The 13,102-nt window shown below is 49.7% G+C and overlaps 1 protein-coding gene across 2 annotated transcripts in view; it reads right to left on the bottom strand.

The window, feature by feature from the left end:
• Nucleotides 1-13,102, bottom strand: part of FLNC (filamin C) — a 90,547-nt gene that overhangs the window by 35,342 nt on the left and 42,103 nt on the right. For both annotated transcript variants that reach the window (XM_070947825.1, XM_070947826.1), the window contains 13 exons: nucleotides 12,864-13,001; nucleotides 12,068-12,194; nucleotides 10,477-10,613; nucleotides 9,462-9,655; nucleotides 9,236-9,349; nucleotides 8,101-8,244; nucleotides 6,877-7,000; nucleotides 6,003-6,163; nucleotides 4,704-4,794; nucleotides 4,253-4,422; nucleotides 3,605-3,722; nucleotides 2,593-2,855; nucleotides 780-1,377 (listed from right to left, as the gene is read on the bottom strand). In XM_070947825.1, coding sequence (XP_070803926.1) covers nucleotides 780-1,377; nucleotides 2,593-2,855; nucleotides 3,605-3,722; nucleotides 4,253-4,422; nucleotides 4,704-4,794; nucleotides 6,003-6,163; nucleotides 6,877-7,000; nucleotides 8,101-8,244; nucleotides 9,236-9,349; nucleotides 9,462-9,655; nucleotides 10,477-10,613; nucleotides 12,068-12,194; nucleotides 12,864-13,001 — 2,379 coding nt within the window. The remainder of the gene's footprint in view (nucleotides 1-779; nucleotides 1,378-2,592; nucleotides 2,856-3,604; nucleotides 3,723-4,252; nucleotides 4,423-4,703; nucleotides 4,795-6,002; nucleotides 6,164-6,876; nucleotides 7,001-8,100; nucleotides 8,245-9,235; nucleotides 9,350-9,461; nucleotides 9,656-10,476; nucleotides 10,614-12,067; nucleotides 12,195-12,863; nucleotides 13,002-13,102) is intronic.

The raw sequence follows: 13,102 nt of genomic DNA, 5'->3' as shown, positions 1-13,102 counted from the left end.
GCACTGAAAAATGGGACTTACGACTGTTTTTCACATTTACGACAGTTGCAGCCTCCCCCACGGTCAAGTGATCAGAATTCAGACGCTTGGACAACTGACTCGTATTTATGACGGTTGCAACGTCCCAGAGTATGTGATCTCCTTTTGTGACCTTCTGACAAGGAAAATCAGTGGGGAGTTTTGCCCCACTTTACGACTTTTCTTGCCGCGGTTGTTAAGTGAATCACTGCAATTCTTAAGTTAGGCATACGGTTGTTAAGTGAATCTGGCTTCCCCTTTGACTTTGCTTGTCGGAAGTTCGCAAAAGGGGGATCGCGTGATGCCAAGACACTGCAACCGTCATAAATATGAGTCAGGTGCCAAGCGTGAACCCGAATTTTGATCACATGATCATAGGGATACTGCACAGGTCATAACTATGAAAAATGGTTATAAGTAACTTTTTTCAGAGCCATTGTAACTTTGAACCATCACTAAATGAAGTCGAGCTGTATGAATATTATTGCAAGCTTATGCTCTCTACAAGAATCTGGCCAACTGACTGTTAAGGGAAAATGAGCAGGAGATAAGAAAGGCTTTCAAGGTGGGCTCGACTTAGATTTCTTGCGGGCACCCAGGGATTCATGATTTATGACTCATTTGACCTTTCCCTCAGGTTTAGCCTTGTTATCTTGTTAATATATATATATTAATTTCATAATATATTTTCCCCACTTTGGGACTCGGCCTTTTCCTCCTGCCGAAGTAAAATGGCCGTCGCCCTGTTCGCCACAACCTACCTCGAGGTTCCACGCCAGGCCCAAAGACTTTGACGTTGCTGGTGTCCACGGCGGGATCCACGTTGACCCGAGCTGGGAATTTGGGCACGTGATGCCCGCCGTATTTGATGGTGATGGTGTAGGTGCCCGGGAAGGAAGGAATGTACGTGATGCTGTAGGTGCCATCGCTGTTGTTCTGGATCAGCACCTCGGCTTTGACGCCCGAATCGGAGATGATCTCGATGGTCAGCTCGGCGTCACCCGCCTTGGAGCAGTCCACGGTGAAGGTGGCCACCTCTCCCACCTTGCCACGCTCCAGACCAGGCCCGCTGGCCGTCACCTTGGTTGGGTCGAAGACGGGCTTGATGTCCGCCTTGAAGGGGGACCCCGGGATGTGAGTCTCGGCGAAGAGGATGTTGATGCTATATTCGCCGCGCTCCGTGGGCAAGTAGGAGACCGAGCAGGAGCCATCGCCGTTGTCCTGGCACTCAATCTTGGCTTCGCAGGGACCTTCCACGGTCAAGCCCAGCCCGCCTGTCCCGGCTCCTTTGGTGTCGATGGTGAAAGGGGCAGGTTTGCCCACAAAGCCCCCCTTCAGGCCAGGCCCATAGGCACACACCTAGCAGAGAATAAGTGTTAGGTTTACTTGTTTTTCAATTCATTCGCTCATTCGTTCATTCGTTCATTCGTTCATTCGTTCATTCGTTCATTCGTTCATTCGTTCATTCGTTCATTCGTTCATTCGTTGGTTGCCTGTTTGAACTAGAACTCCCCGTCTCCTGGTGATTGGCCCAAATCACTCAGCTGGCTTTCATGCCCCAGGAAGGACTAGAACTCATCATCTCCTAGTGATTGGCCCAACGTCACCCATCTGGTTTTCATGCCACAGGTGGGACTAGAACTTCCTGTCTCCTAGTGATTGGCCCAAAGTCACCCAGTTGGCTTTCATGCTAAAGGCAGGACTAGAACTCACTGTCCCCGGGTGATTGATCTGAAGTGACCCAGCCACTTTTCATCCCTGAGGCAGGACTAGAACTCCCCATCTTCTGGTGATTGGCTATTTTTTTCTGCAGTTTGGGCTTCATTCTCATTCTGTTTCTCCTTCTTACTCTCTCTCTCTCTCTCTCTCTCTCTCTCTTTCTTTCTTTCTTTCTTTCTTTCTTTCCATCTTTCTTCCCATCTGTTACTCCTTCTTACTCTCTGATTCTTTCTTTTCTTTCTTTCTTTCTTTCTTTCTTTCTTTCTTTCTTTCTTCCCATCTGTTACTCCTTCTTACTCTCTGATTCTTTCTTTCTTTCTTTCTTCCCATCTTTCTTCCCATCTGTTACTCCTTCTTACTCTCTGTTTCTTTCTTTCTTTCTTTCTTTCTTTCTTTCTTTCTTTCTTTCTTTCTTTCTTTCTTTCTTTCTTTCTTTCTTCCCATCTTTCTTCCCATCTGTTACTCCTTCTTACTCTCTGATTCTTTCTTTCTTTCTTTCTTTCTTTCTTTCTTTCTTTCTTTCTTTCTTTCTTTCTTTCTTTCTTTCTTTCTTTCTTTTTCTTTCTTTCTTCCCATCTTTCTTTCCTCTTCTTTTTCTGTATGTCCTTTCTCTTTCTTCTTTCTTCGTCTCTCCTTCCTGCCTTTCCTTCCTTTTTCCTCTTTCTTTTTCTCACCTCAATTAAGAGTCCCTGTTCATTTTTATCTCTCTTCCTTAAAAGTTTAATAAAGTTATCCTTAAAAAGCAAGACACTGCAGGAGGGCATCAGAATCCTTACCCAGTTCCCACCCCCCAAGGCAATCTCGCCCCCTCCCCTTCCGACATCCCGCAGCACTGAACATCCGGCTGGAGCTGACCTTGGTTGGGTCTGGGGGCATCACTGCCTCGACAGCAAAGGGGCTTCCAGGCACAGGATTCCCGTCGTAGGTGACGTCCACCTTATACTGGCCCTCTTCAGGTGGCATGTACTTGACCGAGTGGACGTCGTTGGTGGCCCCGGTCTCCATCTTGCAAGGAATGGGCCGGCGGGAAGGCGAACTGATCTTCACATCCAGCTGTCCCTGGCCACCGGCTCCTCGCGTGTTGACCGTAAATTCTTGATCTTGACCCACATTGACCTCTGCACGTGGACAGAACAGGAGAGGTAAACACATTGAATTCTGTCAAGATGAGCCCTGGTGGTGCAGAGGTTGGAACGGCAGTATTGCAGGCTGACTCTGCGCACTGCCAGGAGTTCGATCCTGACCGGCTCAAAGTTGACTCAGCCTTCCAGCCTTCCAAGGTGGGTAAAATGAGGACCCAGATGGTTGAGGGCAAGAGGCTGCCTCTGTAAACCGCTTAGAGAGGGCTGTAAAAGCACTGTAAAGCGGTATATAAGTCTAAGGGCTATTGCTAAGTGGGAAGGAAGGGAGGGAGGGAGGGAGGGAGGGAGGAAGGAAGGAAGGAAGGAAGGAAGGAAGGAAGGAAGGAAGGAAGGAAGGAAGGAAGGAAGGACTGTGGTGGCGCAGTGGTTAGAATGCAATATTGCAAACTAATTCTTCCGACTGTCAGCAGTTTGATCCTGACCAGCTCAAGGTTGACTCAGCCTTTTATCCCTCCCAGGTCAGTAAAACGAGGACCCAGATGGTTGGGGGCACGAGGCTGACTCTGTCAACATCATCAAGCCAAATTGGCCCCAGATAAGAGTCAGCAGACTTCAAGGGGAGGGGGCTGGGCTTAAGTTTCTTCTTTCATCACCCCAAACTGATGACATATTTGACCCCACCCTCGGATTCAACTTGGTCCTCTCCTACCACAACCCAGCGCTCCAACTCTTGCCATCCTTTCAACTCAACTGTACCCAACGAGTAGACCCAAGTTCAAACTTACTGTTGTTGAGTCCTTGCACTTTGACCTTGCCAAGGTCGAGAGGGGGCGCCACGTAGACCGGGAAGGGGCTCTTGGGGATGGCGTCACCGCCGTAGGTCACCGTCACTGCCATGTTTCCCTGGTTAGTGAGGACAGGAATATATTATGTAAGGTCCCGCAAAACCTGCAGGTGGGTGGGGGATTCCCAGGACAGGCGCAGGTTGACTAGAGAGATTGTCTCCGCCCCCTGACTTTTACCCCCAGAGTTAGGGTGGGGTTTCGTTAGCAGCGGTAGCATCTTCCGTCCCAAGGACCAGCCCATAGATTTCCGCTGCTCTCCTCTCCTCTGCTTTCTGCATATTCATGTGCCAGGCACTGGACCCAGCTGTTCCTCCTCTTCCTCATCAGCCACCTCCAGACCTGGGAGCTGTTGACTCTCCATCTGATGGCTGACGGACGGCCCAGGCTCCTCCTCTCTCTCTCTCTCTCTCTCTCTCTCTGACAGCTCCCTTCCCTCTTCCCCCTCCGAGCTCTCAGGCTGCCCTGATGCTGACCCCGATTCCCACGCCTCCTCCTCCTCCTCCTCTGAGTCGGCTGCTGGAGGGGCCGGTGGCCGATAGGCCACAACACCACCAGAAATAAGGACAAGAACAGCAGATCCTTGCTCACCTGTTGCACAGCTGTGTATTTGACCGTGTAGGAGTAATCGTGATTGTCGATGATCTCAAAGTCACGCACCACCTCGCCCTTGGTGGCACCGGCAAAGTGGACGTCCAGCTTGGCTTTGCCCGCTCCCTTGGTGAAAACGGTGAAGTGAGTGGGCTTCCCAACCTCCACGCCTGGGGAGGAAACACCAAGAAGGAGGAATCAGATTTGGAGACCCCTGGTATAGCATCTCCTGCTTGACCAAGGGGCTGGACTACAAGATCTCCAGGGTCCCTTTAACTCTGTTATTCTAATTATCACTGGAGGCTTTCAAGAAGATGGTGGAGAACCATTTCTCTGGAATGGTTGACGGTCTCCTGCTTGGCCGGTGGGGTTGGAGACCTCCAAGGTCCTTCAAATTTGTTATTTTTGTCAAGAGGATATGCACAATTTCCTTTGGGGGAGGGTCACTCACCCGTCCGATTGAGGCCAGGCCCCTCGGCCTTCACTTTGCTGGCGTCGTGCGAGGGATCCACCTTGATGTGGAAAGGGCTTATGGGGATTTCCTGCAGGGACCCAGTAGAAAAGAGGAATCAGGAAGATGGGGGGGATCGGGCCGGACACATAACCTTAAACGGGAGGATCTTATATTCCTTGGTTCATCTGTTCTTTTTCCATGGGTAATGGATCAGGAAGACCATACATGAGGTTGCAGTGTAGAAGATTTATTGCTCATGCCTGCACACAAGAATCTGGTCAACTCAAGTTCCATGCTAAATTGGCGCCAGGTAAGGATCAACGGAATTCAAGAGGGGCTGGATTTCGAATATTTGTGGGAACCCAACAATTCTACGTGGATGATGCACTTAACTCCACCTTCCAGCTCTGCTCTCTCTTCTCCTACAGCTCTAAAATAAATATATGGCCCGAAATCACCCAGCTGCCTTTCATGGCTAAGGTGGAACTGGAACTCCCCGTCTCCCAGTGATTGGCCCAAGGTTACCCAGCCAGTTTTCATGCGTAAAACAGGACTAGAATTCACCGTCTCCTAGTGACTGGCCCAAAGTCACCCAGCTGGCTTTCATGCCTAAGGTGGAACTAGAATTCACTGTCTCCTGATAGCTCAAGGTCACCCAGCTCGCTGACATGCCTAAGGCGGGACTAGAACTCACCATCTCTTAGTGACTGGTCCAAAATCACCCAGCTAACCTTTATGCCTAAAGTGGAATTAGAAGGAACTCTCGCCCAGTTTTTAGCTTGGTGCCATAACCACTAGACTAGGGGCCTGCAAGACTCAAAGAGCCATTTGGACCCGTTTCCCACAGAAAAGAAAACACCGGGAGCCACAAAACCCTTCCCGTGCCTGACTGTTTCTTGAGCGGCCCAAAAACTAGCATATGTAGTTGAATTAAATGTTCTGTTTACTTCTGAAACTTTTCTTTTCTTGGATTTATTCATGGTTGGCCTACCGGGGGTTGAACAGCTCAATAAATCCTGTGCCGGCAGGTGTCGCACATTGGCAGTTGTGACGCATATTTTGAGTGACAGGGAGCCGCAGCAGAGGGGTGAAAGAGCCACATGCGGCTCCAGAGCAACAGGTTGCTGACCCCTGCCCTAGACCAAACTGGCCATGAAGTCGTGCAACTTGGCAATGGAGAAGCAGAAGAACCCTCAGGGACCCAAAAGTTTTGATCCAGATCACGGGTCCTAAGGCCACATCTGGCATAGCTACAGGCTCCCAGGCTGGGCAGCCCCATGGCGACATGAACCTTACCTGAGTGGCGAAGAGCACCATGATGGTGTAACGCCCAGGACCTGGAGGTGTGTATTTCACCGTGAAGGTATCGTTGTCATTCTTGATGATGTCGAAATCGATGTCGGCTTCTGCTGGGCCCACCACCCCAGGGGCACACTTGATCCCGATGCTCACGTCTCCTGCAAAGCCAAAATGGGATTAAGGGTCTAGAGAGTTTGGGGACCAGATTTGGTCATCTCTAACTCCAAGCTCAGCATCATCTTGGAGGGTCTCCGCACCCAACAGGATGAAGCTTCTCCCTGAGATTCTTCTGGACGAGCCAACATCCATTGTTGGCTTCTCCAGTTTGAATCCTTCCAGAAAGCCTGGCTGATGGAACTCCGTCAGAAGGTTGGAAGACATCAGAAGGTCTTCCCCAACTGAATAGCATCCAGATTGCTGCTGGGGATGATGGGCAATTTAGTCAGATGAATCTGGAAGGGTGCACAACATCAGTGTCTTCCTATAAACCAATATTTCTCCACCTGGGCCACTTTAAGATGGGTGGACTTCAACTCCCAGAATTCCCGTGCCAGCAAACCTAACACTAACCGTTGCTGGCTGGGGAATTCTGGGAGTTGAAGTCCACCCATCTTAAAGTGGCCCAGGGGGAGAAACACTGCTATGAGCCCCACCAGAATCCAACAGAAAGGATTGTCTTAGCAATAGGATGTGGTTGAAGGATCAGCATTCAAAAGTGGGATGTCTTCTCCAGAATGGACACCTTGGGAGGTGTTTCAACCCAACAACAGTTGGACTAGAAGACCTCCAAGGTCCCTTCAGCTCTGCTCTTCTGTTTAATGTTTGTGGTTAGCTTTCATCTCATAGCCTCCCCCCTGGATCTCAGGAGCACCTTGGCCAGCCTCGCTGCAGTCCACGGTGAAGTAGGTGGGTTCGTTGGCCTTCAGCCCAGTTTTCTCAACTCCAGGACCGTACACCTTGACTTTATTGGGGTGGCTACCTTCTCCGACACTCACCTGTGATGAGGAAGAAAAGCAGAGGAACATATGAAGAGCAAAATAGAATTATGGAATCAGGTAGTCCATGGCTTACAACCGTTTGTTTAATGACCATTCATAGTTACAATGGCACCAAAAAAAAGGGACCGACAATTGTTCCTCACACTGACAAGGACTGCAGCGTCTTCATAGTCATGCGATCAATGTTTTTTTTTTGAAATATATTGATCAGGATTCAACCAGGGAGGACATTTGATGTGTACAGGTGGACCTCAACGTACAACAGTTCGGTTAGTGACTGTTCAAAATTAGAATGGTCCTAAACCAGATGAGTGTGATGGTAAGAAGAAGCTGGAAGAGTTGATTGCCTCCATATGCTCAGACTGAGACCTTCCCATCTCTAAGCTTCAGTAGAAGATTGGCCAGGGATCTCCTGCCTGTCCATGGGTGGGTGGACACACTGCTCCCTGCTCCCCAAAGGACCATTGGCAGAAGATGGCCAAGAACCCCCCCCAACTGTTCTGACCCAGCTCCCCAACAAACCCTCTGAAGTCAACTCAAAGATTCCTTTATTAGGAGCGCCAGCAGCCCCGGCAAAAAGTTTCTTTCTCAGGCTAACAAGTCTGTCCATCCGGAAGATGAATAGTTGTCTGCCACATCTATTCATCTCCGCCCCCCGCCTTTTATCCCCAGAGCCAGGGTGGGGCTTCACTAGCAGTGGTGGCTCTTCCGTCCCAAGAACCGGCCCATAGATTTCCACTGCTCTCCTCTCCTCTGCCTTCTGCGCATCAGGCACTAGACCCAGGTGTTCCTCCTCTTCCTTATCAGCCACCTCCAGACCCGGGGGCTGTTGACTCTCCACCTGAGGGCTGATGGACGGCCCAGGCTCCTCCTCCTCTCTCTCTCCCTCCCTCCCTCCCTCCCTCCCTCTCTCTCTTTCTCTCTCTCTCTCTCTGACAGCTCCATTCCCTCTTCCCCCTCGGAGGTCTCAGGTTGCCCTGATGCTGACCCTGACTCCCAGGCCATCTTCTCCTCCTCCTCCTCTGATTCGGCTGCTGGAGGGGCCGGCGGCCGACAGCCACAACACCAACACACTTCTCCATCCCAGAGGTACTCACCCGGAATGGACTCTTGGGGATGTTGACGCCTCCCCAACTGATGATGATGGTGTGCTTGATGGCCTTGGTGGGGACGTAGACACAGGAGAAGGTCCCATTGCCATTGTCCTTGACTTTGATGTCAATGGGGACGCCTTCGGCATCCTAGGAAGAAAAGTACCTTTAGTGAAAACCAACTCTTGAGTTACTCCCAGATGGTCAAAGAAGTCCTTGGGCACATCCTGAGGGTCCCAAGTAGAGGTGGCTTCGTTGCTCAGGCTGAAGTGTCATCACTTCCGGCAGGGCGCTGGGAGCGATCCTGGGCTCCCTTCCTCAAGCAAGAGAGCCAGCTTGGTCTAGGAGTGAAGGCAGCAGGCTAGAAACTGGGAGACGGTGAGTTCTAGTCCCGCTTTAGGAATGAAAGCCGTCTGGGTGACTTTGGGCCAATCACCAGGAGACAGTGAGTTCTAGTCCTGCCTTAGGCATTGAAAGGCGGCTGGGTGACTTTGGGCCAATCACCAGGAGACTGGGAGTTCTAGTCCCGCCTTAGGCATGAAAGCCAGCTGGGTGACTTTGGGCCAATTACCAGGAGACGGGGAGTTCTAGTCCTGCTTTAGGCATGAAAGCCAGCTGGGTGACTTTGAGCCAATAACTAGGAGACGGTGAGTTCTAGTTCTGCCTTAGGCACGAAAGCCAGCTGGGTGACCTGGGGCCAATTCCTCTCTTTCTCAGCCTAACCCACCTCACAGGGCTGTTTTCGTGGGGGAAAATACAAGGAAGGTGTATGAGATACGTTCACCACCTTGAGCTGCTTATAAAAATAATACACTCAGAATGTAAATAAATAAAATAAAATAAAATAAAATAAAATAAAATAAAATAAAATAAAATAAAATAAAATAAAATAAAATAAAATAAAAAGTAAAAAAACAATAAAAATAAAATAAAAAATAAAATAAATGAAAATTAAATATTAAATTAGAAATTTAAAAATTTAAAAAAATAAATAATAAAACAAAACAAAATAAAATTTATAATATAAAATATAAATAATACAATAAAAAATTTTAAAAATGAAAATAAAACATCAAAATAACAAAAACAAAGAAGAGGCTTCCAGGCCTCCAGACTTCAACTCCTGCCCCCCCAAACTGACCTGAGCATAGATCTTGAGGGCTGCTTTCCCGGCCCCTCGGGCATCGATGGTGAACTCGGCCGGTTTGTTCACGATGCAACCCACTGGCTCCAACCCGGGACCGAACGCTTTGACCTGCAAAAAGGGGGGGGGATTGGGACCAGCCTTAGCCCAGCAGCCCAACAACGCTTGGACCCCCCCCCATCCGCCCCCCTGACGGAGACCCCGTGGGCCAGGAGAGGCTCACCTTCTCGGGGAAATACTCGTTGGTGGCCGGCAGGATGTGGGCGATGAAGGGGCTGTCCTGAATGTCCTCGTCATCGCAAATCACGTGGACGGCGTACTCGCCCGGTTCGGTGGGCCAGTATCGCACGTCGCACGAACCGTCTCCTTTGTCGTCGCACTCGATCTTGGCTTGCGAGGGACCCTCGATGGAGAACCCTGCAGGGCGGTGGGGAGGCCAAAGGATTAGGAAACGGGGTGGAGGAGTCAATGGAGAAGCCAGATTCACTTAACAACCATGTGACTCAGTTAACAACTGCAGTGATTCACTTAACAACAGTGGCAAGGAAGGTCCTAAAAGGGGGCAAAACTCACTGAACAACTCTCTCGCTGAAGGACAAAAATCGTTGGCCATCCGTCAAAGACTACAGGTAGTCCTCGATTTACAACCATTCGTTTAGTGACCATTTCAAAGTTACAATGGCACTGAAAAAAAGCAAGTCAAGACCGTTTTTCACACTTACGACGGTTGCAACAACCCCATGGTCAGGCGATCAAAATTCAGATGTTTGGCAGCAGAGTCGTATTTATGACGGTTGGGGTGTCCCTGGGTCCCCTTTTGCGGGGGGAAATGGGTAAGCCCGATCCACTTAACAACCGTGTTACTCACTCCACAACTGCTGTGATGGCCTTAACAGCTGTGGCCAGAAAGTTAGCAAAATGGGGCAACATTCACATAACAACGGTCTTGCTTAGCAATGGATGTCTCGGCTCAATTGTGGTCATAAGTCGAGGACAACCTGCATTTCTCTAGACTGGCCAAACCCAAATCCTGCATATTCCCTTCTTTGTACGTTTTAGTCTCCGGGCCTTTGATCCTCTTCGTTGCTCTTCTTTGCGCTTTTTGAAATCTCATCGAAGGCAAATTCAGGAGTTTTGAACGGGAGGAGAATTTGATATTTCTCCTTGGGTCCACCAGTTAAGCCCACTGTTCCCCCCCACCCTGCCAGTCTCCCGTCCCCAACACTCCTTTCACGTACCCAGCGTGCCCACTTCGGTGCCAATCGCCTCCACAACGAAGTCCGCAGACTTGCCCACCATGCCGGTTTCCAGGCCGGGGCCCCAGGCGCGTACCTTCTGCAACCCAGCTTCAGGGGCCACCTGCACTTCAAAGGGACTGGAAAGAAGAAAGGAAGAATGGGGGTTAAAGCATCAGGCTAGAAACGCAGGCGACGGTGAGTTCTAGTCCCGTCTTAAGCACAAAAGATGGGGAGGTGACTTTGCAGCAATCACCAGGAGTCGGTGAGTTCCAGTCCCTGCTTCACTATGAAAGCCGGCTGGGTGAGTTTGGGCCAATCATCAGGAGATGGTGAGTTCTAGTATCGTTTTAAGGGATGAAAGCTGACTGGGTGACTTTGGGCCAATCACCAGGAGATGGTGAGTTCTAATCCCACTTTAGGCATGAAAGCTGGCTGGGTGACTTTAGCTCAATCACTAGGAGACGGTGAGTTCTAGTCCCGTCTTAACCATGAAAGCCAGCTGGGTGACTTTGGGCCAATCCCCAGGAGACAGTGAGTTCTAGTCCCACCTTAGGCATGAAAGCTGGCTGGGTGACCTTAGCCCAATCACTAGGAGACGGTGACTTCTAGTTCCGTCTTAACCATGAAAGCCAGCTGGGTGACTTTGGGCCAATCACCAGGAGACGGTGAGTTCTAGTATTGTATTGTCTTAAGAAACAAAAGCTGGCTGGGTGACATTGGGTCAGTCACCAGGAGACGGTGAATTCTAGTATTGTCTTAAGGGATGAAAGCTGACTGGGTGAGTTTGGGCCAATCACCAGGAGATGGTGAGTTCTAGTCCTGCTTTAGACAAAAAAAAGGCATCAGGGTGAATTTGGGCCAGTCTCTTTCCCTGAGCCCAGCTCAGGTTGTTGTGAAGAAAATAGAAGAAAAGAATATTGGATATGTTCACTGCCTTATTTATCAGGATAATAAAGACAAGATAAAAATAAACAAATAAGCAGATTCTAGATACATCCAGCAAACTGGAAACTCCCTCTCTGAATTCGTCCAGAGGCTTCTGTCCAGTTGCATCCCCAGAAGCCCTTTGGATCAGCTTCTGCATCAGTTGACATTCTCTGAGCATCGCCTGTGGAACTCACTGCTACTGGGACCGAGTTTCTCGACTGCGGCAGCTTTAGCACGAGCGGATCTCAACTCCCAGAATTCTTGGCAGCTGGGGAATTCTGGGAGTTGAAGCCCACCCCTCTTAAAACTGGCCAAGGTGGAGAAAGACCAAGCAGAAGAACGAAAACTACTTTACGTCTGAGTGCAGACATGAGGCTCAAACCTGTTTACTAAACTATCATTTGTTCAATCAAAAGAGGCCTGGCTGGAGCCACGTGCCCTTGAGGTGGAAATGTGGATGGTCAGAGCTGCTCCACCAGATCTTATTCTGATCGGGTGGGGGGTGGGGGGGCTAGACTAGATGACCTCTAAGCTCCCTCCCAACTCTGGGAAGGTTGAGGAACCCTGCACTAGAAGCGTAAAACGAAGGGGGTGGGGCTTCAAAATTGTGGAGGTTCTTAAAGGGCCACATTTCCCAACCTTTATCCGCCGTTGAGTGGCCTACCTCCTCGGAATGGCGTGGCCGCCCCACGTAATCGACACCATGTACTTTCCAGGCACTTTGGGGTAATATTCACACTCGTAAACCCCATCGCCGACATCTCGTACCTTCACCGGCTCCTCGGTTCCTTCTGGGGTGGAAAAAAAGAAACAACAACTTTCTTTTAGCATCTCTTTGTACAAACGAGCGAGCCTGAGGGTTCCTTTTGAAGCATCACTAGGAAAGGAAAGGAGACCACTAGGAGATTCCCCAGCAGAGGAGTAAGCTTCTGGGTCTTCATAGCAACTTACAAAAGCAGCTGTAGCTTTTTTTTTTTTTCAGCTTAAAAAAAAAACAAAACGTGGCTTTACAATAATTTGGCTAAGTTCGCTTAGTGACGGTTTGAAGTGACAACGGCACTGGAAAAAGTGACTTAGGACCACTTTTCACAGTTACAACCTGGGTAGAATCCCCAGGATCGTGGGATCAAAATTCAGGTGCTTGGCAACTGCTTCGCCCTTATGACCGTTGCTGTCTCCCAAGGCCACGTGATCCCCTTTTGCGACCACCAACAAAGTCAATTGGGGAAGGCAGCTTCGCTTAACGACGGTGCGATTAATTTCACAGCTGCGGCCATTCACTTAACAACGGTGGCCAGAAAAGTCGCAAAACAGGGCAAAACCCACCTCCCACGTCTCACATAGCCACATAAATTTTGGGATCAATTTTCGTCGAGGACTACCAAGTACATTTCTTGCAACTCGGAGACCAGGATTAGATTTCTTCTAAGATAAGGAGGGGAAAAAAACTCGTAACTTACTTGGTCCCTTGACTGTGACTTTGAGTTCGCCTGTGCCGGCTCCCTTGGTGTAAACCTTGAAGTCCGCCACCTCCTTCACGCGCACCCCCTTTGGCTGGAGACCCCGGCCCATGGCCCGGCAGGCGTTCGGGCTGCAGGCTGTCAAGGGGACAAAAAGCATCTCTCAGAAGAAGAGAAGAGGAGGAGAGAGAAGAGAGGAGGAGAGGAATGGAGAGGATAGAAGGAAAGAGAAGAAAAGA

This window comes from Pituophis catenifer, unplaced genomic scaffold (genome assembly GCF_029215685.1).
Source record: "Pituophis catenifer annectens isolate HBS135680 unplaced genomic scaffold, rPitCat1.0.hap2 SCAF_7, whole genome shotgun sequence".
Taxonomy (NCBI): domain Eukaryota; kingdom Metazoa; phylum Chordata; class Lepidosauria; order Squamata; family Colubridae; genus Pituophis; species Pituophis catenifer.
This window is presented reverse-complemented; position numbering and strand designations above follow the sequence as displayed.